The 27938-nt window shown below is 33.1% G+C and overlaps 1 protein-coding gene across 1 annotated transcript in view; it reads right to left on the bottom strand.

Annotated features, from left to right (window-relative positions):
* RTKN2 (rhotekin 2) overlaps positions 1-27938 on the bottom strand; it is a 76144-nt gene that overhangs the window by 16630 nt on the left and 31576 nt on the right. The window contains exons 4-9 of the mRNA XM_053584964.1: positions 26838-26891; positions 25184-25301; positions 21691-21888; positions 10850-10944; positions 1511-1617; positions 533-664 (exon numbers count right to left, since the gene is read on the bottom strand). Coding sequence (XP_053440939.1) covers positions 533-664; positions 1511-1617; positions 10850-10944; positions 21691-21888; positions 25184-25301; positions 26838-26891 — 704 coding nt within the window. The remainder of the gene's footprint in view (positions 1-532; positions 665-1510; positions 1618-10849; positions 10945-21690; positions 21889-25183; positions 25302-26837; positions 26892-27938) is intronic.

The following is a 27938-nucleotide window of genomic DNA, read 5'->3' as shown; positions in this document are numbered from 1 at the left end:
ACCCAACCAGTATAGATATACCTAACAGATTCTTTACCACTACTTTTTAAGCATTCAACTACTTTCCATGGATTGTCAGGCTTTCCTTGTGCTGCCAGAAGTTTGGACAACTGCTGATCAACCCCATAAGAAATCAGAAAGTATAGTCAGAATGTCTTTGTATGGGTTCATTTGAATACTAACTAGAAAAAGGAGCACTGTAATATCAGCTGACAATTTATGTTTATATAATATTTTTAGTAAATTAATGGAAAATTTAAATATTCTGTTAATATGAAGTTACACCCTCTACTTTAAAACCTATTTACTATATAGATTTCCATTACTATATTTTTGTAGGACATGCACAGTATTTCCCTGAATGAATAAGTTCTGCAGTAGAAAGAAAAATAAGAATAGATGAAATTATCTTTATGAACTAACTTGTTTTTACCAGTCCTTCCCTCTTCGTTATAAGATGACAACAATGTGAAGTGCATAGACAAGAACACTTGATAATGAATCTTCATTTTCAAAATAGTATTTCATTTACCTTATTAACAGGCACTATCAAAGTTGGTTCCACTTTAGCTTCGATTTCTTCTGGACTATAGAAACAATAGAGTTTACCCCCTCTCAAGACACAATATAGTCTTCTCCAAGTAATCAGACCTTCTACCATTTGCTGAAAAAAAAATCAAGGAACTTTTATCAACTTAACTCATCAACGTTAGTCATTTAGGATTTCTAAAATGTGACAGAATTACCCATTAATTTGCTCTCTAGTAAGTCTAATTGCCCCAAATCCAAGAGTAATTAATATCAGAAAAGTTTGGAATTCTCAAAGGCATTAAGTAAAATTGTAGTAATGATTACCATGTAACTTTTACACACATAAAATCATAAATCAATGCAGTTTTAGAAAAACTAGTCTATTAAAAATTAGTCCTTAAAATTCCATAGCAATTCATCAAATGACTCAGGAAAAATTATAAAAATAATTCTCAACGTTCAAAATATAATTCTCCCTTACTGTTCTCAAAGCATTGGAAAATGTTGACTACCCTATAAGTATGCAAATTTTCTTTCCCTCTAATGGAATCTTTTAGAAAAAGCTATTGATTCACTGAAGCCCACAATTAATTATTTACTGAATATAAATAACCATGGTTATAAATAAATCAGGAGTAGGTGGCACAGAGGCAGCACTGGAAGCACAGAGGCCTAAACCATGCCAAAAGCTGTCTGCCAGAAAGGCCTCCGTGTGAGAGGTGTTAAGCAGGAGCCCTCTGCTGCCGACTGCCCTGTTACTGCTGTTCATGAGCAGAGGAGCCTGGAGAGGCAGCGCCTCAGACATCAGAACCGCACTGGACGCCACCCCTGCCATCCGCCACAGTTTATATCTGATAACATTTAGAGAACTGACATTTATAAAAACAGCTTTAAAAACCATCTCAAAGTTAGAAGGTCAAACAAGTATATTAAGATTTAAATTGGAGCCACGATTGTAGGATAGTTAAAGTCCTCTCACCTGCTGATTGAGAAATCCTGCAAATGCGTCCTCAGCCATACAAGCTGGCTGGGCGACTAATCGGCAGCACATGTTGCCATAGAGGGGCAGCCAAAATGAACACTCCTCTATATAAAGGAGAGAGGAAAAAAGTCAAGTTACAAATACATGTTTATTATACATTTTGATTTTTCTACTTTTATAACTTTTTTACTTTATACAAGATTTTTCTTTTTACAATTTCTCTACAATTTTTTTACCTTATACAAGAATGTATTTAAAAATTACTTTCATGTAAAGATTTATCTTATTCAAATACCAGGAACATATTTTGACAAAATTAAATATAAGAAAGTAGAAAGGACAGCATGATAGTAAATCGACAGTTTATGGCATGCCACCATGAACCAAAGTTCTGTCTCTTAATCTTGTTTGATCTTAAAGTAATTATTCAATGGAGATTGTTCCGAGAATGTAAGTAACCTCATTTAATACAAAAACATTCTAATAAAATACTTTATACAGTAGAACCTCTGTAAGTTCACTATCCCCAGGACTGTAATAAACTGGTCAATATACAGAGGTTGTCAACATAAGAAACTGCGCCTACTGTACTAGTATGTACCTGTACTGCATGTCTAGTCTATGAAAATTAGGTGACTTTAAGGAAGTGGTCAATGTAGGGAGGTGGTCACCTATGGAGGTTCTACTGTACTATGTATTTGTCAAACTCTACTTTTTTGCTCTGATTTTCATTACAATAGTTAGCAAGGTGATCTCTAAGTAAAACATTACTTTGGAGAACAACTTAAGATAATTTAGTAAACAATTCCTCTTCCCCGTCTCTTACTAAACAATTCAGTTATAAACCATTAGGCAAAGCCCCCACTATAGGCATCTGTGTCAGGGGCTGTGGTAAGAGCTATGGTGCCCTAGGACTGAGAATTAGAGCCAGGCAGGATGAGAAGGTGAGTAGGGCTGCCTGCCCAAGGTGGAGCATTAGAATCCAAGGGGAATCTCTACTCAGAGGATGTCCTGCTGTGGGGAGTCAGGCCCCAAGCAAAGTGAGGAGGACCTCTAAGGGGGTGCAGAGGGGTGGGAGGGATGGCTGCTTGATGGGAGGTACCAGAATCCAAGCGAAGTGTAGTAGAGTGTGCATGTTTGGGCAGGAGCTCAGCCATTGGAGTCAGTCTGAGAGCAGTGAGGAAGCCATTTATTTACATATGTGTTAGACTCAGAATAGTGACAGAGCCCTAAGTCAAGTGAGAAGGCCATCCAGGGTTCCCTGGAGAAATGGTGGATTTCAGGGATGGGGGAGGGCAAAGTACATGATGAGCTGGAATATCTTGATATGTTGTAAAGCATGGACATCCTTGAAAGGTGGGAATGTGTCAAAAAGACACAGAGCCATCTTGAATGGACTGCCACTGGCCAAACTGGGGACAATTTGAACCTCATGATATTAACATTAAGATACTCTGAAAATAGGAAAATGTGAGTTTCTATTTATATAAATAAATCAATGAATAAAATGAAAGTCTAATAAGAAATGGCACATAGCTGACCCTTGAACATAGGTTTGAACTACATGGGTCCACTTGCCTGTGGACTTTCTTCTGCCTCTGCCATACCAGAGACAGCAATACCAAGCCCCTCATTCTCAGCCTACTCAGTATGAAGACAATGAGAATGAAGATGTTTATGATGATCTATTTCCACTTAATGAACAGTAAATATATTTTCTCTTCCCTTTGATTTTTATTAATAGCATTTGCTTTTCTCTAGCTTACTTTGTTATAAGAACACAGTATATAGCATACACACACAGAGTGTGTTAATCAACTATGTTATCAATAAAGGTTGGTCAACAGTGGACTATTTGTAGGAGTGAAAAGCTACATGAGGATTCTTAACCGTGCAAGGATTGGTGCTTCAAGGGTTCACTGTACTTACATAGTCTTAAAGTAATCCCCTCTCACCACAAAACATGTATGAGTTACAAAGAAGAAAACAGAAGAGTAACTTAATAGTGGAGAAGCTTGGCGGACACCATTTTAATCAAGTGATCAAAGTGAGCACCATTAGTAATGGGATGAATCAATGAGATGCCACCTGATAGAATCCAACGAGAATGCAGCATCACTTTTGTGATATTTCTGTCAGAAAGACATATCCTGAATCTCATCCCAAGAAAATCAGATAAACCCATATTGAAGGGCCTTTTACAAAATAATTGACTATAATCTTTAAAAACATCAAGGTCATGAAAGGCAAGGAAAGACTAATGAAAGAAAGTCCAGATTGAAGGAAACAAAAGCATCATCATCATTAAATGTAATGTGTGGCTCTGCACTGGATCTTTTAGCCATAAAGAAAATTACTGGGACAATGGGCAATACCCGAATAGAGGCCAAGGATTAGATGTTAGCAATACACTTTAATTTCCTAACTTGAAGAGTTGTGCTGATGCAGACAAATATCCTGACAGTAGGCAATATCTATTAACATATTTTGGTGTAACAGGCTATCATGTAAACAACTTGCTCACACATTTTTTGGGGGGAGAAAGACGTGGACATTCAAGCCAGGTATGGTGGCATATGGCTATAGTCCCAACTACTCAGGAGACTGAGGCAGTAGGATCACTTGAACCAAAGAATTCAAGGCATTCTGGCTAACATAACAAGACCTAATTTCTAATTAAAAAAAAAAAAAAAAAGAAACTCAACATTCAAATGGCAACTTTTCTAAAAAGAATTTGAGATTGTTTAAAAGCATCATTTAAAAAAAATTAAGAAATTCCTTTGACATAGTATGCAAGTATGTATACAGCCTTCATATGTGTATGGAAGACAGCATTAAGTATTTTGTGCATCAGAGTATAAATAAAAACCCCAAATATGACCTTTAGTGCACGATAAACTGTACAAAAAAGATTTTTAAAGTTTTCGATGAACTTCTGTTGGTAGTATATACAAAATACATAGCCACTGGCTGTAACTATTATTTACTTAAAATCTTTGCTTACTCTGAAAAAGCATTTTTTTTGTAAAAATACAATTATTTAATACATTGATGCAAGGTAGCCAATGTTTGGTACATCAGTTAAAGGAAAAAGAACAGCCTAAACTAAGGGTACAAAGTAAAACAAAGTTTTAAACTTACCTACCTATTTATATTCTACTAAAGAACAGCACATAACAAAAGTTCTAAAACTACTCAAATTTTATATTCTTTTTAAAGCTGCTATCTTTTAGATATAAATGGTGGTTAACCTGGGAAAAATGAATGCACACAGTACACACAATGATTCCAAAATGCAGGTACAGATAAGAACAATGACAGTTATCTTTCCCAAAATTGACATAACATGAAATAAAAATTCCCAAAAAAGCATGCACCTGAGGAATACATGCTAAAATCAACTGTGTGATTTATAAATTTGTAGTTTGAGAAAAATTTTTTTAAATATAGGCTATTTATAAATGGGTTATGTTATAAATATCTGTAAGTTAGTTGTTTTTAAGTCGGAATGAACTTTCTAAAGAAAGAGAATCATAAATGATGATATAGATTCTTAGACCAGTCTGTCAGTTTGTACAATCAATAATCAGGTGGAACCTAAATACCACATGTAACAATGTGTTTGGTAAAATTAAGTTCAGATTTCACAGCATGCCAAGAAAATTAATCCCTTCCTCACTGCAGTCCTGGAAAAAGAATATTGGATGCCCTTGCCACACATCCAGCAATCACCTGTTACTTTTAACCTATGTTTCTTTACAGCTCAGAATCACTGTGGAATCAAATGCAGAGTTACAGCTTCGCTCTACACTATTGACAAGAAACATGGCATCTAGGGTACTCAAATGAGTATGGATTCTGAGTATCTAAGTATCAATTTCTCATTTTTTAAAATACCATCTATCTTAAGTAGGGGGGTTGTTACAAAAATCAAGTAAGATAATAATGTGGATATGACATCTAACATTGTCTCTGGAACATATTAGATGCTTCTTGTAATTTCATATCCAGGGTACTTTCACTCCTCAAACCATACCCTTTCTATTTTTCAATGTTGACTCTCAGTCTTTGTGCAACACATCAGTCAAAATAATTAATTCTTCTTTTCTGACTAAGGGAGATATTAGGACAAGATGAAATGAAACAGAAAATAAAGGTTTTAACTAATTGATTCATTAGTTTCAAATAGGGAATAAAAAAGTGTTTAAAGACAATGACAACAAAATAGGCAAAAGAAAGAATCTAGATAAAAATCAGTTCTGAGTCAATCTTCATAATGTGGTATCATTATCTCATAAAGAGTATAAAAATATGACAAATATAAAGCTTAAGATACCATTTATGCTGTTTCCTTCAATAACAGAAACAAATGACTTATAATTTTTAAAATACCTCATATCTCCTCTTCATTTTACAGTATTTGGTAGATACTGGCATAATTTTTTATTATTATATTAACATACATTCCTAATTTTGATTTATACACACTTCTATGGATATATCTATTACTTAAAAAGAAGCATACAGTTTGGTGTTTCTTAAAATTTGTTCAGTTTCTTAAACAATTTCTTAAAATTGTTTAGAACAGCTTCTGGCATATCTGCATGTTCCAGTGTCAACAGTTTTGCGGGTTTACTGTTTTATGTACACGTCTTTTCACAGTCTGTGTTTCTCTGAGAGAGCTATTAATACATATAACACACAACTTCCATGCTCACGTGCCATGAGTATTCTGTTGATGAAGAATCTAGTAATATCTTACAGGACACTGAAGACAACTGAGTAATCCTTGCTAAAATGAAGGCTCCCTTTGTGAATTTTATTCCTTTCTACTGCTTTTCAGATGATTTGTTTGAAAGAATGGGATCTTTCATCAACTCCTTTATCTTTGCACATCATGTTTTGGTCTTTGGGCACTTTCATAGTAATCCTGCCTGACAGTGAAGCCCAGCATGGAGAACACAGCCTATGGGGGACTGTCTAAAGTCGGGCTCTACCACTTGCCAGCTACATGATCTAGTAGGTTGCCTTTTCTAGGCTGTGTTTTACTAATCTGTAAAATGTGTATGATAACACAATGAGGAACTTGTGAAGGTCACAAAACTAGCCAGTTGTAAAATTAGAATGTGAACACAAGAGCAATGGATCTCCACTCTTAATCGCTGGACTTCCTTATAACTTCATCTCACAAAGAATAAGAGTAAAAACAGCTTTAAAATGTTTAGAACAATTTCTGGCACATTATAGTTATTAAACATATGGTGGTGGTACTAGTAATTCTAGAGAACTGACACAAAAGGGATAATAGCAACTTTGTTTATATGATTTCCTGATAAAACTGATAATGCAAATACTGTTACAGACTTTAGGTTGGTTTATGGTGACGGCACGCCAGACCATTCAGGCCACTCGTCCTACTGAAAATTAAAAATATTGAATAAAACATATTATAGAAATATCCTCCAAAGCAATGAAGAGGTAACAAGACTATAAGAAATTTCTAGGACGAACCTAAAGATTAATGAAAACAACCAGAACCGATGTCTATCCTGAAAGCATTTACCAATCCCATCAAATCTGAACTTTATGATTTAATGACCATGCATGATGAAGGAAGCAGAAGAGAAATCCAAGTCCAGGGCCTGGACAGTGTAACGGTTTATTTAGAAAGTCTCTGCATACCCAGCTGATATCCCAAAGAGGTGAACTAGAAGTAAACCAATCCTGCTATCCACGTTCCCATTTCCTGGGGCTGAGAGTAGAGTTCGGGTTGGAAGAAGTACAGAGAAACTCAGGCATGATCCTTGGATAAAGTGGGACTGGACTGACAGTACCTCCAAGTACTTACCAGAAGCAAATAGAAGTATAAAGCATCGATTTATTCCTAATGTATAAAATTTCAATTACATGGACAGGTGTACAAAGATAACCAGACATATAAGGACTTGAGATACCAAGAGTGAGAACTAATTAAAAAAAATGACCTAGGAAGACTTTAGATAACTGAAATATTAGACATAAACTATAAAACTATGCTTACCTTTATTAAAAACATAAAAGATAATATTAACATATGCGGTGTATAAAAAGTGACACAGAAGATTTTCTTTTTTTTTTTTTTGAGACAGAGTCTCAAGCTGTCACCATGGGTAGAGTTCCGTGGTGTCACAGCTCACAACAACCTCAAACTCTTGGGCTTAAGCGATTTTCTTGCCTCAGCCTCTCAAGTAGCTGGGACTGCAGGTGCCCACCACAACACCTGGCTATTTTTTTTTTGTTGTTGTTGTTGTTGTAGTTGTCATTGTTGTTTGGCAGGCCGGGGGAGGATTCTAACCCACCTGCTCCAGTGTATGTGGCTGGTGCCCTGGCCACTGAGCTATAGGCGCAGAGCCAACATAGATTTTTAAAAAAATAAATAGAACTACTAAAGCTGAGAAACATCAGTAAAAATGAAAAGCCTAGTATATGGGTTTAACGGCAGATCAGATAGAGCTGCAAGAGGGAATAAGAGAAAGGTCATAAAAATATAAACAAAAGCCCAAACAGACAAAAAGATGAAAAGTGCATCATAAACAGCAAGAAACACAAAGGATATACTAAGAAAGACTAGCATAGGTTTAATAGGCGTGCAAGAGGAGAACAGCAAGGCAATTCAGCATAGCCTATCTCAACAGATGAGTAAAGAGTTTGTCCAAACACCTGAAACACATCAGTCAACAATTTAAAGATGCTCAAGGAATCCCAAGCAGCATAAATATAAGTAAATTCTATACCTATTACAACCTCTATCAGTTGACCACCAAAGGGATTCTAACAAATTGGTCAACATACAGAAGTGGTGAACATAAGGAATTAGGCTTGTTATACTGATACATACATGGTACATGTCCAGTCTTCAGTCAACTTAAGGAGGTATTCAATGTAGGGAGGTGATTAACTATGAAGGTTCTACTACATAGCACAGCAAAATTTTAGAAAACCAAAGGCAGAGAGAAAATAAAAAGAAAGATTACATTTACAGAGGTAACACAATGACGATTTTCAACAATCAGTAATAAAAGCCATGAGACAGTATATTTTTAATACTCAAAAAGAAAAAGTTAAAACTGCCAAAATACTATATCCTGTAAAAAATGCTTTTCAATAATGAAGCAAAATAACATCCCCTTTAGACAAACAAAAAGAACCAAGAAATTTGATACTAACATACTAAAAGAAATTCTACAGATTATACCTTGAATAGAAGTAAAATTATCCCAGAGGAAAAGTGTAAGATGTGAATAGTAAATAGAAATATGTTAGATAAATCTAAAAAAGTATGAAATACGTAAAATAACTTATAAAATTTAAAAAAGAATTACAATATATGCAAATAGCATGTAAATTAGGGTAATGGAAAGTAACTGTTCTAAAGTCTTGGCATTGTTTTAGAAAAAGGAAAAGCTATTTCTTAATTGTAGACTTTAATAAATGTGACTAATGAGATTTTAGGAAATAATTTCTAAAAGATGAGAAAAAGAACATATAACTTTAATTAGAACAGGAAAAACCTGAAAAGATAAAAGTAATCAATCGTTAAAAAGGAAAGAAAAAATCCCAAATAACAGTGGAATAAGTAGGATGAATAGAAAATAGAAGTTATAGTAGATTGAACTTCAAATATACAGCTAGTTGATATTAACTACAGAAAGAGTAAAGGGTTCAGTAAAAAAAAGACACATTGTCAAACTGTATAAAAATTAAAATCCAACACAATACTGGTTGAAGAGGCACATTAATAATATAAAACCAAGTACCGTCTGAAGTTAAAGAATAAAAGAAAATAAATTAAAAATTATACTCATCAGATAACAAAAGCTCACATTAAATAAAGCAAAATTAGACATAATTATGAGAACTAGAAAAATCAATCATAGCAGATTTTATCACACCTCTTGCAGTAATATAGAAATGTAGACTACAATCATCATTCCTAACAAAACAATTAGCACATGTAGAATACACTAGTGAATAAAATTGACCAACCTATTGTAAAAATGAGAATAAAAATACAGAGGAGGTATAGAAAAAGCCAACATTAGCAACAGAAAAGAGGGGGACAAGGCTATAGAAGTGAAGAAACTCAATACAGAGAAGGATACTGCAGAAAATTTAATGCTTGTCAAGTTCAAATTTTAGATCAAATGGATTTGTATCTATGAAAATATTACTTACTAGAACTCAAGAAACAAAAGCTGAAGAACATTGTAACTATTAAAAATAACTGAATCAGTATAATAAATTTATTATTATACAATGAAATACTATAAGCAATGAAATACATACATACCTAAATCATGAACAAAAAGCAAATCATTAAGATGAAATTTGATTCCATCCACATAAGTTCACATCAGATAAAACTAAATTGTATTATTTAGGGAAGTATACACCATTGGTAAAACTGTAAAGAACAGTGAGGAAGCAATACCATAAAAGTTCAGATATATGCAGGATAACTGAGGAAAGCAGTGGTGGCGATGTTCTATTTCTTGATGTGGAGGGAGTTAGGCAGATATTCACCTCACAATTATTTGTTAAGCTATACATTTATGTTTCAGAAACTTTTCTCTATGTTAAGTGTAATTCTTTACTGTGAAACTTAAAAACCATCAGAACAAAATTATTAGTCTCATCAGTATAGAGCCACCAATCTTTACAGTAAGTGTAATACAGTAGTACATTTACCACCTTTTAATATATTTTGCTTCAGAAAATGAATAGAAGTAAATAATCCAAATATTTCTAAACTACCTTACCAACACTGCTCTATATTTTTCATCACAAATAAAATAATCAGTAAGAGTGTAGCGTGAAGCCAAGTTTTCCAAACCCTCTTAATTACCTAAACCCCACCTTCGCTTTGCTATATATTTCTTTTGCATAAACTACCACTACCACTATCATCCAGAATGACAAGAGTTAAGATTAATTTAGTCCTAGCTTTTCTTTTTGATATCCTTTGCTTCCTATCAACAGAAGCATTGGCCTCCTTGATTTCAAATTTAAAAATGATGGGTGGTGAAGTCATTAATTTCAAGTCAAAAATAGGGATGCAGAAGACCTCAACAATTTCTGCTCTCACTAAGCCTCACGAACAAATCTCAGCATAGACAAAGGAAAATAAACTTTTTTCCTTTGTGGAAAGGAGACAGACAAATTTGAAAAAACCCACAGAGTCACTCATGCCTACACTGCTGCAACGAATATCCATTCAGAAGGAAATATTAAAATTACAAATTATCACTTTCACCACATATATACACATATAATAAGTAAAATACATAATGTACTTACCATTTCCATTAATAGACAGATTGTGGGTCTTGAAATTATCCTCAGCACTTTCCAGGGTAAGGGTAGTATGAGCAAGCAAATTATACTTTACACCACTAATAGTGAGAAAGAAGACAAAGAAGACATGTTTTAAGTAGTTTTGTATGTTTTCTATTTTATAAAATATTCAGATGTTCAAAAATAAAATAATAAACCTAACTTAAAAATGGGCAAAAGACTTGAATAGATAGTTCTCCAAAGATGATACACAAATCACCAATAAAAACATGAAAAGATGCTCAGCATCATTAAGTAATTAAATCAAAACCACAATGAGATACCGCTTCCCATCCACTAAGATGGCTATTAGTAAGACACACAAACAAAAACCCAGAGAATAACGAGTGCTGGCTAGGACATAGAGAAACTGGAACTTTTGTGAATTTCTAGTGGGAATGTGAAATGGCATCAGAGTATGGTGGTTTCTCAAAAAATTAAAAAAAACCATATACTTTTCTGGGTATATATCCAAAAGAACTAAAAGCATGGAATTGAATAGATATTTATACATTCTTCTTCACAGCAGCATTATTCACAACAGCCAACAGGTGAAAGGAACCCAAGTGTCTATCCAGAGATGAATGGAAAAACAAAATGTGATATATGTATAAGATTCTACTCAGTCTTAAAAAGGAAGAAAACTCTGACACATACTACAACATGGATGACCCTTGAAATCTTATGCTAAGTGAAATAAGCCAGTCCCCAAAGGGTAAACACTATACGGTTTCACTTATAAAAAGTATCTAGAATTGTCAAATTCAGAGATGAAATAGAATAATGGTTGCCAGGGACTGGGAGAAGAGGAAATGGGGAATTGGTGTTTAATGGGTACAAAATTTTTGTTTGGGAAGAAGAAAAATTATAGATGATGGTGATGGTTGCATAAAATGTGGTCATACTTAATGTCTCTGAACTGTATATTTGAAAATGTTAAAAATGGTAAATTTTGTTATATATATTCTACCACAAAAATTAAAAAAAATTAGATATGACAATTTATCATCAATACAAGTTATTAATTTAGTACGTTTATTTATGATATGCTGTCAATAAAATCTGTGAATTACTTGTTTTAACTCACACAAGTGTTTTTCTGAAGGGTACCAAAATTATTCATTCAATAAATATTCACTAAACACCTAAAATATGCCAAGTCCTATGCTGGGTGATGGACATTCAAATGTAAACAAGATTCAGTATTATATTCTGGCATATTTAGAAGGAAAGAAAAAGAGTAAGCAGAGGAATAAATCAAATACCAGCATTTGCAAGGTGTAATGTAACATTTTCTATGAAAGAAACAAAGGAGAAGAGAAAACTGAGGATCTATGTTAGACAGGTAGACTGTCTAAGGAGATAATCTCTCTAAGGAGATAATAGGGAGTCACAAAAGGATCTAGCTAACCAAAGAATGCAGGAAAGTATTCCAAGCAGAGAGACAGCATGTACAAAGGAGGGCTGAGAGTCAACCAGTGTGGCTGGAGCACAGTGAGCAAGCACAAGTGTGGCAGGGCTTGGATCACCTGGGCCAGGGCTTGATGAGCCCTGGAAGAAGGGTGGATTTAATTCCAAGTGTAGTTAAGAAGTCATGGAAAGTTGATAAGGATAATAATAGGATCCAATTTACATCAACTTGCCAGGAACAAAGACTGTCTTCTTGATGAAACTCCCACCGGGTTCCTCTATGTGTTCTTCTCAACTAGACTTCAACCTTGGCCTATAAAGACTTGAACAAAATTCTAAAGTTGTTTCCAAGACCTCAAGCTTGCATTCCCAGAATGTCCTTAGACCACCTTAAAATGCCTGCCTGAGAAAACTCAATGCTGCCCATAGAATTTACTGTTAGTTTCAGATGACACATCCAATTATCTCCACACAAATCAAGGTTGAGTGAAATTCATGCAGGACTGTTCTCCCTATTGCAACAGTATATTACTGATTAAAATCTATCCTTACCTCTTTAACTAGTGTCTAGCTTTGCTTATCTTCAAAAGAATGTATCTCGTCTCATTATCTACTTCAAAGATTTGGGGGCTTTATCTATAGTATGAGAAAATGAAGGACTTTGTTATTAATTCACTTTCTTTCTTTTTATTACAGCCCACTTTATAGTACTTAGGTTAAAATAGCACTCTTGTCAAAATATCTAGAAATTCTGGTGATGAATTTCATATCCTGGTACTTTCTGTGGTGATAAAAAGTCAAGTTTTTTTCAATAACAACTGTATTTTCTGTGCTAGCAATCTTATTTCATGAGTTTTTGGTTTTATTATTTATTTTCCAAAATGGTACAATCTCAAAATTCAAAACACCAGAGTATGTTTAAAAAAAAAAAATGACACAACCAGATATAGAAGAGATTGATGTCTGACAGAAATTTTTATTAATTGTGCCAGGTGATATATTTCATAAATCCCCTTTGTCTCTTATTAAATCTTTAATAAAATTTTTAGTACAAAGAAAAAACACACATACGTTAGCAAGTATGCAATGCATGCATGTGCTACCACATAGACTAACACTCCCTACCTATTGGTTTTTAATAAACAACCATTATATAGACCATGGAGATATGTCTCAATACCAATGCTTTTGGTCAAGGTTTACATAGGAAAATTTATGTTTCTGTCTCCAAATCTTAACATAAAATTTTTACCAAAAAAGTCCACGAATAAAATTTCAAGTTACATTCTGAATACAATCAGTACAATGTCAGACTTTTTGAAAAGTTGACTAAGCATCCATACATCTTCCCTGCTGTTAGAACTGAGAGGCACAAGCCTCATACTCAGTGTGGAACATTCTCTGCTATTATTCACTTACCTTGAACAAGTTTCTATAGCGAATTTCATAATTAACTTTTATTTTTGCCTAGCATTCACAGTCCCCAAAAAGTTAACTTAGTATTAAAAGAAAAAAAAAAAAAACCTGTGGAGAAAAATATCAAAGTAATTGAGAACAGCAATTATAATGGGAAGAGTAAGTACTACTACACACAAAACTGCCTATTAACAATCATATTAATTGGTGATCAGAGTGCAACATGTTAAGACCTCAACATGATAATTTGCCCCTTATGTATAGGTTTTGTGGAAGTAAATTTCAGAGAACTAGATGAGAGTTTTAAATTGATAAAGCATTATAAATGTTCCCATTTAAAATAATGGGAAATAGACTCCCTGTTAGCATCCCATTGCGGAGTATGGTCTTTTCAGAAAAGGATTATTGACCTTAAGTAGAGTTGCCAGCATTTGCCAGGCACTGTTCTAGGTGCTGAGGCTATAATAATCAACCAAGGGGGTGGAAGGAAGTCCGTTCCTCTCATAAAAGAGGAAAAACATGCAGATAAATTACATCAAGTCCATGAGGCTAAGTAATGCATGGTTAAAGAGATGAAGGTGATGGGAGAGTGTTTATTTCAGGTAAGAAAAGAAGAGGAAGGTCTATCAGTGAAAAGTAACATTTTAGCAAAGACCTGAAAAAAAATAAATGGGCCATGTAAGAACAGAAGAAGGAACACTTCAGGCAGAGGACAGAAGCATAAAGGCTAAGGTGAGCATATGCTAAATATGTCTGAAAAAACACAGGGAGGCCAAAGTGGCTAGAGTACAGTGAGGGACAAGGACAGGAATATGAGATGCCCAAACGTAAGTGATGGCAGACACAACACATCACAATCCTGGTAGAGCATAAGGACAGTAGGTTTTACCAAGTGAGATGTGAAGCAAATGGTGGAATTTTGAGCAGAGGCATGTGTTATGATTTTTTATCCGAATCATAACTAAATGATCCCTCTGGCTGCTGTGTGGCATAGAGTAGTGGTGATAAATAGCAAGAATCTTCACATGGTCTCAAAGTTGGGTTTATTATGAACATGGGATATAAAAGAGAGGAAGGAAATAAGGGTATCTGCAAGGTTTTGGGTCCAAAGTGACCAGAAAAATGGAATTGTTATTAACTGAAATAGATAAGAATTTAGTTTGGCAAGTAAGTTTGAGATTGTTTTAAATATCTAGATGCATTACAGGGTATGAAACTGTGTATGAGTCTGGAATTAGGAGAGGAATGAGTATTGGAGATAATAAACTTGGGCATAACCAGTACATGTATGAAATTTAATGGAATTTTGGGAACAGAATAGCTCAGTCACATTAAGAACTCACTTAAAGTTACTAATCATGTGTCTCACGCAAGACCAGGAAGTACAATGGTGTTTTTTTCTCCAGCTTCCTCATCTATTTCTCTTAAGTGCAGGTACAAAAGAACTAAAAGTGAGATTTAACCAAGATTGGAGATTTTCCAAGGTAAGTATGACAAAAGGAGAGAGATGTTAGGCAGGAATTAAACAGTGAATCATGGAGTCTAAGCTATGGTGGAGTCAAAAGTGCTGACAGCAAGAACCTGGGAACGTGAGAGGCGGTAGAGAGAGTGGGATACCTACTATAAAGATTTTGCAATTATTGTAGTGACAAGAACTAGGGTACAATCATGGGGTAGTCACTGAAATGGATGACAAGTCAGTGTCACTGAAGGTAAAGTCATGAAACTTAGTCTTGACATGTGTATGTTAATTCTATCAAGAAAAATATCTGAAATGGTGAAAGAGAATGAAGAAACTTTTGAATTTTATTTTAAGAGTGGCACTGTAATTTATTCTCACTGAAGAACACAAAAATATTTACGTAGCCTTCACCTCAGGAAGACTCATTGCAATTTACAGTGGAATATAAAACAACGTTATTAGCCTGGACAGAAACTGTATACTGGATTTGCACTGGGTGAACTGAAGAAGTGGCATATTTAGAAAGCAATTTGTGTGGCAGAATTGGCTAAAATTACAGACCAAATTATATGTTAATTTTTTTCTCAAGCATTAAGAAATGATTGTGACTAAGACATCTTTTCCTTAACTAACTTCATATAAATATGTAAGACATTTAGCTCTATTTCCAATAAATGCACACCTGAAAAATAACAATACAAAACAGTTATTGATAACTTTCTCTAAAAATAGTTTAATAAATGGCATAGCCAACTAACAAAGTGGCCATTAAAATAATCATGTAAAGACTGGAAAATGATAAAAGGTATGTGGTTTAGAATAGCTGAACTATGAGTAACATTTTTCTCTTCTAGATTCTACTTCCCAAGTTTATATTACTTTTCCAATGAAATAATTCATGTGCTTAAGTGTAACTGGATGAAAACCATCCCTAAAAATCAATCACATGCAAAGTGACATGTGCAGTTTAAGGCACTTTAACAAGCAATGTATTTTTTTAGGTTCAAAATAACTACTTGAAGTAGGCAGGGCAGATATTTGGTCCACATTTTCAGATGCACAAACTGACGTGCCGAGGATGTGACTGATTTGCCTGTAGCAAGTAAGAGGTATACTGGAAAGAAAACCCCACTATACTGCATTGCCTTTATGGCTCATTTAAGAAATAGCTTAAAATTAAGATACTTTCTTCTAGTAAAGCAGATAGTGACCATATTTTATTATGCTGTATAAATTTGGAGCAGGATCATGACTAATTAACCTTTGAACGTACCACATGATATAACTGCTGAGTAATCATTTAATCAAAGATGATTAAATGAATAAATAATTATATGCAACAGTTTAGTAATTCCTAAGTTGAGTTTACAAAATGTATTACCTTTAACATTTTTCTTAGAAACATAAATAATCCACTGTTAGGATACTTGTTTTGTAACTTCAATCTTATTTAAAATGTAGTATAGTGGTTTATTTTTAAAAATTTTAATATACCTTTGGTGAAGCAAATTAACACTTTCAATTTTATCAGGTTTTATAAGAAGATTATTCAAAATGATGTACATTTATACAATGAAGAATAATGTACTAAATAGTTATCAAGGAACACAAAACACTGGGAAAGTCTAGCTAAAGGAATTTTACTGGGCTAAATTCCACAAATAAAATGAATAAGTGAATCATACCAGGGATCAAACTAAAAATTACTAAAACTATACTGTCTTCTTTCAGATCAAACAATACTTTATGATATTTCAAGTTACTTCATTTTTAAACCATGACTAATTATGATGCCAATGGTTCCAAAACCAACAATGACCTCACTTTTAAAACATTGTCAGGATAACATTTTCTTTCTAAAACGTTACACTCCTTCCTATTAGCCAACCCTAATATTGAGTTCCCAAAGGCATAATCAGCTACATTTTTTTCTATCAAATAGGCCAATTGTTGTAACATTTTTGAAGGTGGAATGTTATAAAAAAAAAAAAAACTACTTTAAAGGGCAGTCTAAAAAATGCACATTTGTCAGGAAAATAACTATATTTGGTCATGTGTCATATTACTAGGGAAGATATATATAGTTTTATATGTGACCATTTTGGTTAAAGACTGAAAGCTCTATCACAGATCAGTAACCTAGATCTCTATTAAAACAAAATCTCCTATCACGGTGCTGAAGTGTTCAGTTAAAGAAGTTTATCAGGTAAGATCAGTCCTGGGCTGAGTTAACCTAGTGTTCTTTGGATTCACAGGTGGACATTAGAGTGCTGGTATTAGGAAAACATAATCTTATGAAATGTTGTAAAAGGATTTATCTTATCTTTTGACTAATTTTAATGGTATAATAAGTAAAGGACATACAAGTTTTATGGGAAATGTTCATAAATAAAATCAGTGCTTAGACTCAGGGATAAACCCAGTAGAATGACAAAACAATAGAAGAATGAACACTTCAAGATAAAAGACATGTATCCCTGTCTGTATTAAAAAGAACTTAATATACAATAACATTATTCTGAAAAATTTCTCTAGGTTTCAAAGAGAAATAGAGGTCAAATATAGGTTCTAACATCACATAGATGATCCTTTCCTATAAAATTATAAACATAGTTATAAATGAAAACAGATGTGGCTATGTTTTTTTTTTTTTTTTTTTGTAGAGACAGAGTCTCACTGTACCGCCCTCCGGTAGAGAGCCGTGGCGTCACACGGCTCACAGCAACCTCTAACTCTTGGGCCTACGCGATTCTCTTGCCTCAGCCTCCCAAGCAGCTGGGACTACAGGCGCCCGCCACAATGCCCGGCTATTTTTTTGTTGCAGTCTGGCCGGGGCTGGGTTTGAACCCGCCACCCTCGGCATATGGGGCCGGCGCCCTACTCACTGAGCCACAGGCACCGCCCGTGGCTATGTTTTATAATCCTATGTCGAGTCTTTAAACTGAAATGCTTCAGCATGAGTTTAAAAAAAGGCTTAGAAAAAGCACTGGTCTGGGAACAGTAAAAATAATAACAATAATGACAATAATGCTACATTTATTAAAGCTTACTTTATTCCAAGTATTTCATGAATTCTTATTGAATTTCATAATGATTCTATGGAGTTACATATTATTTTATTATCATTATTACATGCATTGCCATTTACCATTTTACAGAGTTAAAAACAAAGACTCAAATAGCAAATTAATGTCTTGGGTTACACAAGTAATAAATGACAGAATAAAAAATTAAGTATTCACTGCCAAACAGTAAAGTTTCAAACTGTTTCAGATGTCTGTCTAGTCATTGTTTTTACATTCATCAAAGATGCTTGAAATGCTCGAAATGTCTCTAAGGAACTGTCAAAAAAGAAATGGTCGTGTCTAAGCATCTTTGTCTCTCATGAGAGAAAACTGAGGCCCAGGGAAAAATGTAGCTTTTCTCATGTATCATTTAGCTGGATAATAGACATTACTAGTACCATCATTTTTAAAAAATTGGGAGTTCTACTGCTTGAAAAATTTTCAAACTACTGAACTAAATGGTTATCTCTGAGGTCTCTTTCTGTCCTAAAATCCATTTGAATCTGGAAATAGAATTATCTACTCATCAAAAAGAAATAATTTCACTATTTATGGTTGAATTAAAGTAACTTCCAACAAATCCTTAAAATAATCTTACCGTAATAAAGTTTTTAAAATGGTCTTAGATCTAAAATTAGAAAATTAAAGGTACCTTGCTCCCCTTTAAATAACATTTATAGGGGCAGACACATCTTCTATGATTGTTTTTCAGACTATGGATTGGACCCATTCCTACATCATGAAATCAACTTAATGACTCATAAACAGCATTTTTAAAATCTGAAATCAATGGAATTAAAAAAATTCTTGATAATCTATTATAAATATTAAGTGTCAAATATTACTTCCTAGAATCTAGTTGCTTATGTAACTGTGCACTCAGTTATGATATAAAATTTCTTAGTATGAATCACAATCAAAACATATTGAAAGCCACTATGTGAGAGTGCCAAAGTATATTTCACAATTAATATATCTGATGTGAAAAGAGTAATTAAATTACATTTTGATAACTGACATTTCCAGGATCTAAAAAATTTAAGTATTCTAAAATACTTAATCTAAAATATTTTGCTTTTTTATAATTACGATAAAATTATCGACATGCTGAAAAGCCAACTCTATTAGACATGCAAAGAAATTCTAGGAATGCAGCTTGATAACGGTGTTCCAAAGAACATAAACATAAAACTATCTGTGAAGAAACAAACATAAGGTTTAAGTAAAGTATCTGAAAGAAATCAGGGCTCCTTAAAGAAATGGTGATTTCAAGTTTGGGCTGAAAAACACATGACAGAGGAACATCTAACTGTGTCAGAAAGCAAAAAAACTACCAAACATTAGGTTGTGTCAAAAAGATGTAGAAATCAGCTTGAAGGTTTCCCAGTGATCAAAGATGAGCAATTTTGGCATCAAAGAGAATATAACTATAATAGACTGAAACACGAATATGTAAAAATTCAAGAGTTTAAATTAAACAACACTGATCACCTCCATGATTGTTGGGGTATCAACTTGTTTTAAAATTTGGTAAATGTAAGAATCAAGCATTTTTCTTCCCTTTCCTCCACCAATTTTATTGTAGCTGTATCCACAGAAAATGTTATTTGCATTATTCTACTTTAGAAGAAAAATGCAGCACAGATTTAGAAAGTAATGGAATTACAACCAATAATGAAATAACTAATGATCAGCAATGGATGCTAAAACTATTAGATGAAAGATTAATAGGGAATTTTATAATGGATGGAGAAGGCTCATAACACCTAAACCAAATGATCAATTTTAACATTACTAAAAGTGGGACAAAGTCTCCTCATGGAGACAGTAGGAAGTATATATAATAGTATGAATCATTATTGTCCTATTTTTTCTTCTTTTTTTTTTCTTTTATTACATCTTGACGGGGTTTTGGGTTACACAGGTGTGAGTACATGCCAACATTCAGTCAACTTTGGCTTTTGTGCATTTTGTCATTGTAGATGCTTTTTTTTTAGAGACAGAGTCTTACCTTGTTGTCCTTGGTAGAGTGCTGTGGCATCACAGCTCACAGCAACCTCTGCCTAACCTCTTGGGCTTAGGCGATTCTCTTGCCTCAGCCTCCGAGTAGCTGGGACTAGAGGCGCTTGCCACAATGCCTGGATATTTTTTTGTTGCAATTTGGCTGGGGCTGAGTTTGAACCCGCCACACTTGGTATATGGGGCCGGCGCCCTACTCACTGAGCCACAAATTTCAGAATATTACAGGGCTGCAAATGTTTTAGTTATATGAATTGCTTTTGTACAGTTTGAGTTAAAGTTGTAAGTGTGCCCCTTACCTGGATGGTATGTACTGTACCCACTAGGTGTGAATTTACCCTTAAGAATATGAATCTAATCAGTCCGATAGCTCTAAATACCAGGTTACAGGTAATACAAAAGATAGAAAAACTGTTCAAAAAGATTACAAAGATGCAATTAGCTAAATTCAAAATATGGGAAATTCTACAAGACTGGTTTCCTTAATAAATAATGCCAAGGAAAAAAGTGGGCAGGCAACTATAACTGATGAAAAGAAACTTAAAAGACTCACTTTTAATGTAAAAATGTAAAACTGTAGACCTTGTTTTGTCTACAAGAGGAGTTTTTTAGCACTGGAGCAATTTGAATACAGACTGGATATTAGATGATATTAAGAACTCCTTATTTTGTTAGATGTGATGATGATAATTTGGTTTTGTTAAGAAAAGATTAAATATTTTTAAAAATCCATAAGAATAAAGTCTGACATACATATAGAAACTCTACAATTAGTAGACTAATAATGTAGCAAATACTTTGATGTATATGTAGACCTTTTTCAAGAAAAACATTTCCTCTTTCTGTGGAGTTACAGGTTAAACATTCCCAACCAAACATGTAAAATCTGAAATGCTCCATAATTTGAGATTTTTGAGAGCCAACTTGATACTACAAGTAGAAAATTCCATATCTGACTTCGTGTGACAGAATGCAGTCAAAATAGTCAAAACCTAGTTTCATGCATAAAGTTTTAAAAAATATTATATGAAATTACCTTCATACTACACATATAAAATGTACAAAACATGAATGAATTTCATATTTAGACTTGGGTCCCCTCCCATTACGTATCTCATTATGTATATGTGAATATTCCAAAATTTAAGAACAAATCCAAAATATGGAACACTTTTGGTCCCAAGTATTTGGGTAAGGGATGCTCATCCTGTATTGGAATTCCAAATCACTAAACACATTCTGTCAACCAATTTTCTACATTTACAGTAAGGTATTAAGGATTCTTCAGCTGGGTAAATGGCAGACAACAAAGTTTTGTTTCCGCTTCAGGATATTTTTCCATTTAAAATGTAAGCACATACTCCACATGCAGAACTTCAAAATACCACAAATGTATAATTATGTCATCATAAATACTGTATTGGAAAACTTACAAAATAGCAGAACTGAAGGGCAAGCATGTTTCATGATCCTCTTCTTGAAGCACTGAATTTATTTTCTTTCCTGTGGCTTTACTTATAGATGTTTTAAGTTTCTTAGCTAGTTTTCTCGGTGTATTGGTTATGGAAGAGTCTTCTGTACTGCAACTATACACTTCCACCTTTATCTGAAAGTCTGGTCCTGCTTCATTACTAAAAACCAGGGCATTTATAACATTAGAAATATAACTCAGCAGCAAATAGAATTCTAACATCAACATTTGACATCAACGAAACGCAAATTAAGACCATTATGAGATACTGCCCCTTGTCCATCAGGGTGGCTATTATCAAAAGATAGGAGACAACAGCTGGCAAGGGTGTGGAGAAAAGAGAACCGTAGTGCACTGTTCATGGAAATGGAGATTTGTATAGCCATTATGAAAAACAGTACAGAGGTTCCTGAAGAAATTAAAAATGGAACTACCATATGACCTAGCAATCCCTATTCTGGGGTTATACCCAAAGGAGATGAAACCATCTCCTTGTAAAGTTATCTGCACTAACATGTTCACTGCAGCATTATTTACAATAGCCAAGATAAGAAAGTAAGTGTCTGTGTATGAACAAATGGGTAGAGAAAATAACAAACTCAATGCAATATTCTTCAGCCTTAAAAAAAGGAGATTTTGCCATTTGCCACAACACGCATGGAGATGGAGGATACTGTGCTAAGTGAAATAAGCCATACCCAGAAAGAAAAATATTGTGTGATCTCATTTAAATGTAAAATTAACAGCAACAAAAAGCTCAAATACACAGAAGATAGAGTGAAATGGTGGTTACGATGAGCAGGAGTGGTATGGGAAGAAATGGGGAGATGACAGCCAAAGGATATAAAAAATAACAAACACGTAGGATAAAAACCTTTAGTGATATGACATGCAACATGAAGACTAAAGGTAATAAAACTGTATTAAATTAAGAATTTTTGTTAAATGAATTTTAGCTGTTGTCACAAAAACAGTTAACTGTATGATATTTGTTGATCTGTTTCACTATAATAACTAGTAACCATTTTATTATCTACATGTGTTCAATAACATTATGTTGTAAACCTCAAAGATACACAATGAAATTTATTTAAAAAATAAATAAATAAAAGGCTGCAAAGGGCCTAAGAGAAGACTGTAAAATCTCAGTAAGAGCGAAGTTTATGGGAAAAAAATAAAATAAAATCAGCATTTGAAATAAGCTTATGTTAACATATGCTAATGAAAAAGAATCTTCTCTGTTTATGTGATATCTAAAGGATTGAGAGTCAGTGTAACTTTCAGAGCTCTCAGCTTCATAACTAGGGCAATATTAATTTAATCAGTATCTACAGGCATATTACTTAAAGAATAAAATGTCCTGGTCATTTTGTTGCCAATACTATTTCTCCTTGTCATTCCTTTAATACCACTATTTTTAAGGTATTTATATGTGTAATTTCCTAAAATGACTATGACTCCAAAACAAAATCTGCTGAACCCTTAGTTTTCATTTATTCATCAATAAAGAGTCAATTACTCTTACCACTGTGCCTTCAACCCTACCCCTCTTTTGTACCTAATAACTACAAGCAACATTTTAGCATACTGTTAAATAGGAGGAAAAATAAAACATAAAAACTATGTAAAGGGATATACTTCAAAGAATGAACTCCTTAAGGGCAAGTGCTGTCTTGGTGATCTTTGTATTCTTACCCTAGCATTGTATCAGGAATATAAATTTATTAAACCAATATGCATAAATTCTGCAATTTTAGCAAATGCTAAGATTGACTTTACCCTTTTCATACATAACGAACTACCTTTAGCATAAAAGACTGCTGATGTTACTAACAATAAACATACTTAAGCCTGTAAAAGAGGTCCATCAGCAGCAGATGTTGCCTGCAGATGGAAGATCCACCAGCCTCAGAGATTTTAAAAATGCAGCACAGACTTTTTAAGATATAAATGGCCAATCTATAGTTTGGTTAAATCCAAAGAATAACTTCTAGATATTTTTATAGCTTATTATTTTGGCAACTTTTAAACATATAGTATTCCCAGTAATGACTAACAAATGTCTCAATATTTAGAGGAAAACCCAAAATTCATAAATATTGAATACATATTAAAAACAATCATCATAACAAGAAGCACATTTTTAAACATTCAGAACATTTGCTGGTAGTTATTTTTAGATTAATTTAAAATATTTACAGAATTTTTAGAAAATTATAAATCATGTGCTGTCTTCCCAAGTAACTTAGGTTGTTCTTTCCCTGGGGGGAAGACCTCTGATTTTTGTCTTTGCAGTAAAAACAAACAATAGCAAAATAATGTGAAGAGCTTATTAACAGGGTAATTCTGGCAGGAAAAAATTCACTAATAATAGTTGATAATGGAAATAAATGTATTCAGATAACTGATGAAAATGTATTTGTTAGCCTCAATTATATAAGCATTTGGGAATATCTTCTAGATCCTAAATAAATTTCTTTGGTTCAATATAGCTTGTAGGAAGGCCTGTGTTACTGCTTATAACCCAAAATAATTCATTTTATTTTTCCATGATACACTATTACTATGGGACACTGGACCAGATACGAAGTCACAAAATATGGTTTGCTGTAGTGTTTTTAATGTTAGATATGAGTGGCAAAACTAGTTCTCTGAAATCTTAATTGCCTAGTTCCATAATGACAAAAAAAACCCACATATTCTGATTTTATCTTGTCTATTAGCTATTAACATTTAGATATGAAGATAGTATCATTAAATACCGAAAGGAACAGGCCCAAAAAACCTTTGAAAGAGGCCAGGAAAAACTTATATTAGTTAAAAATGATTTCTATGGCTACCTGAGGAGTTCACTCTGGTTCCATATTATTGCCACAATAAAATGAGCCTGTAAAAGAGCAAGGGCAATAAAAACAGCCCTGAAGATCACCTTTTTTTTTTTTTTTTATTGTTTTTGAGTACATGAAAGAAATGTATCATAAGAAAAAAAAAAACAACAAATTTTACCAAAGTGCTTTTCCTATGGTATATATTTTAGTACTATTTTATAAAGTTGTTATGCTGCTTTAGTATTTCGGTAACTACATCACCTGCCAAAATTCATGCTATATTAAATAACATTCAAGAAAATTCAATTATATTTCATAACTTAGTAGATAATGGAAAACAATAATGGAATTATACATATTTATATAAAATTTAAAAACTTATCACATCCACTGAGTCAAATGTTTACTGCTAATACTAATTATAAGAGTTGTATTTTATTTTATATCAGAAAATTACAAATGTCAAAATCAGATTCTTTTGAACAAAGTAATCTTCAAAATCATTTTACCATTTAAAAATCATAACACTTCAGAAAAAAGTCCAAAAACCTAATAGTTGTAACTTTCTTTTTAACAAAAGAATTTTAGATTACTCTTGTTCTCCGAAGAATAAATATTAATACTTACAATATAGTTACATTTTCAAAACATATATCTGTGATTGTTTTATCCACAATCACCATGTCAGTATCAAAAACTTCGGCTCCCATTTTGAATAAACAAAAAATGGCATAGCGCTGAGATCCTAGAGAAGAAAAACATTTTGAGCAACAATCCATAAGTCATGACATCGTTAAGTCTACTTGAAAATGAAAAATATGAGCTTAAATATTTGTTAATAGATTATTTTCATAATCCTAAACATTTTATAATGATTTTGATGCCAGTATATAGGAATAACTTATCCAACTAGAACACAAATAAACAAGGAAGTATCAAAAATAAAGTTAAATATATAAGTCTCTTAGCAGCCTAAACAAACCACCAAAATCATAAATTTTTATGAGTAAAAATACATACACACACATAATTACCTCTAAGTCATTTTGGCTTCCCAGTCCATTTAAGAAAAAGACTTTTTATTGGAAGAGGTTAAAAGCAGGCATATTAACAGCAAAAAATTTTCCACCAAACTAACAGCAAGAGAAGAACCCCCCCGACACACAAGACAACCAACAAACAAAAAAATTCCAATAAAAATTAGACGTGGGAACACAGAAAACAAAGCTGCTGGGCCTTTTAATTTGGTGCTGTTTTAAAAAGTATTATAAAACATTATTAGGTGATTAAAGGCCTAATCCTTTTTCTGAAGAGAAAATGTATCTCTTCAGAAAAACTTTCTTTAGTAATCAGAAAGATTTACTTAATTCCCACAGGTATTCCTTTGTAAAGTAAATTATATTCTATAATTGAGTAACGAACATTAACATGATTTTGAATTCTTCATATAAAGCTAATTATGCTCAATATAATTCAGATTTTAAAGTATGAAGAGACAAACTAGCTCAAGAAAGATAAGAGAATTATCATCTTTCCTACTTTACCTCTAACAGCCAGAAATCATTAGAGGTTAATTTCATGACCTAAGCCAGGGGTTAATTTCATGACCTAAGCCAAACTGCGGTCCGCAGGCCACATGAGGCGGTGTGATTGTATTTGTTCCTGTTTTGTTTTTTTACTTCAAAATAAGATATGTGCAGTGTGCATAGGAATTTGTTCATAGTTTTTTTTTTTTTTTTAAACTATAGTCTGGCCCTCCAACGGTCTGAGGGACAGTGAACTGGCCCCCTGTTTAAAAAGTTTGAGGACGCCTGATTGCAATACATGGATTTGTGAAGACTATACAAAGCCATAAAATGCTGAAGGAAAAAAATCAGATCAAGCTAAAAATCTTTCCTTATTACACTTCATTAATTATATTTAAAGTAACAAAATAAGGCAGAAAAGGTCTTCTAGATTCTGATCAAAAAGGAGAAATGCTGTCTTAACCTTTATTCCTTAAACATTTTCTTTTGTTCCATACTTCCCCTTAAGTGCACTCTGAACCTAACTTACTGTCCTTCACAGGTACCTATCAACAACTAAAAGTATACTAGCTGTGCATAATCTCAATTAGCATCAAGCAGCTACTACCTATTTATATCAAAAATCAGAAAATAGTTCAGCAAGATTCTGCTTGTTTTGCCAAATGACATCAATTTATTTCAGTGTAGAAGGAATCTTTTTTCCCAATATTCACACTAAAGAAAACATTTCAATTACAAATTAAAATCATACACACGTTCTTTATTGCTGAAGTGATCAGAGTCTTTCCACATTAGTGGTATTCGAATATCTATAAAAGGAAAAAGAAATGACGAGTGAAAATTTGGTAAGTTTTATTTCTTACATTGACATGAATCTTGAATTCCATAATTGATTGCGACCATTAAAGCCAAAATAAAGTGTTATTTAACAGCACATTTCCTAGATATTGTTTAGATTTTCCTAGAGTATCTACTATTAAAGTAATTTAATCTATATGCAATTTTGAGGTATGTGTGGTGAAAAGATATTCTTATAAAAATAATTTTTCTAGCTCCATATATATATCCTTCTCTTCCTGATTTATGATGCCGTCTTTATCACATATACCATTCTGAGTAAATGTCTGTTCCTCAGCTATACATATGTTTTGTGGATCTACTTGAATTGCTTATCAACTAGTGTCTATATACTATTATAACTATTGTACCTTTATTATATACTTTACTATTAGAATTATTTGTTTTGGAAAATAACTGATTCTCATTTGCTAATTTCTTCATATGGATTTTAGAAATATTTTGTCAAAATTCCCCCCTCTCAAATGTTTTTAGTATTCTACTATCCAAATTAATTTGGGAACTGTAACTCTTTAATATTATGTCTTTATACAGAATAGCATGATACATTTTTATTAAGGTTATTCTTGAGTATTTAATGTTTTTATTTTTTATTGCCTTTATTGTAAAGGTGATCATTTTTGCCATTATATTTTCTAACTAGTTATAGCTGATTTTAAGAAAAACTACCACTTTTGTATATTTATCTTGAATCCAGCCACTTTTACTGAATTCTTTACTAATTCAAATAGTGTTTTAGTAAATTCTCTTACATTTTATAAGTCTGAAATCTATTATCTTCAAACAGTATTCAATTCCTTTTCAATAGTTTCATCTTTTATTATTTTTGCAAGAATTTCTAAAACAGTATAAAATTGTACTGACATATTGGACACTGTTATTTTGTTCTAAATTTCAATGGGAATACTTTACTATTTTATAGTTATGACTTGGCTCATGTCCTGTCAAAAATCCCACTTCTTGCTTGACCACAGATGCTGACTCATTTCATTTCACAA

This window comes from Nycticebus coucang, chromosome 3 (genome assembly GCF_027406575.1).
Source record: "Nycticebus coucang isolate mNycCou1 chromosome 3, mNycCou1.pri, whole genome shotgun sequence".
In the NCBI taxonomy this organism is placed as follows: Eukaryota; Metazoa; Chordata; class Mammalia; order Primates; family Lorisidae; genus Nycticebus; species Nycticebus coucang.
The sequence above is the reverse complement of the archived record's forward strand: the minus strand, read 5'-3'. Positions and strand labels throughout refer to the sequence as shown.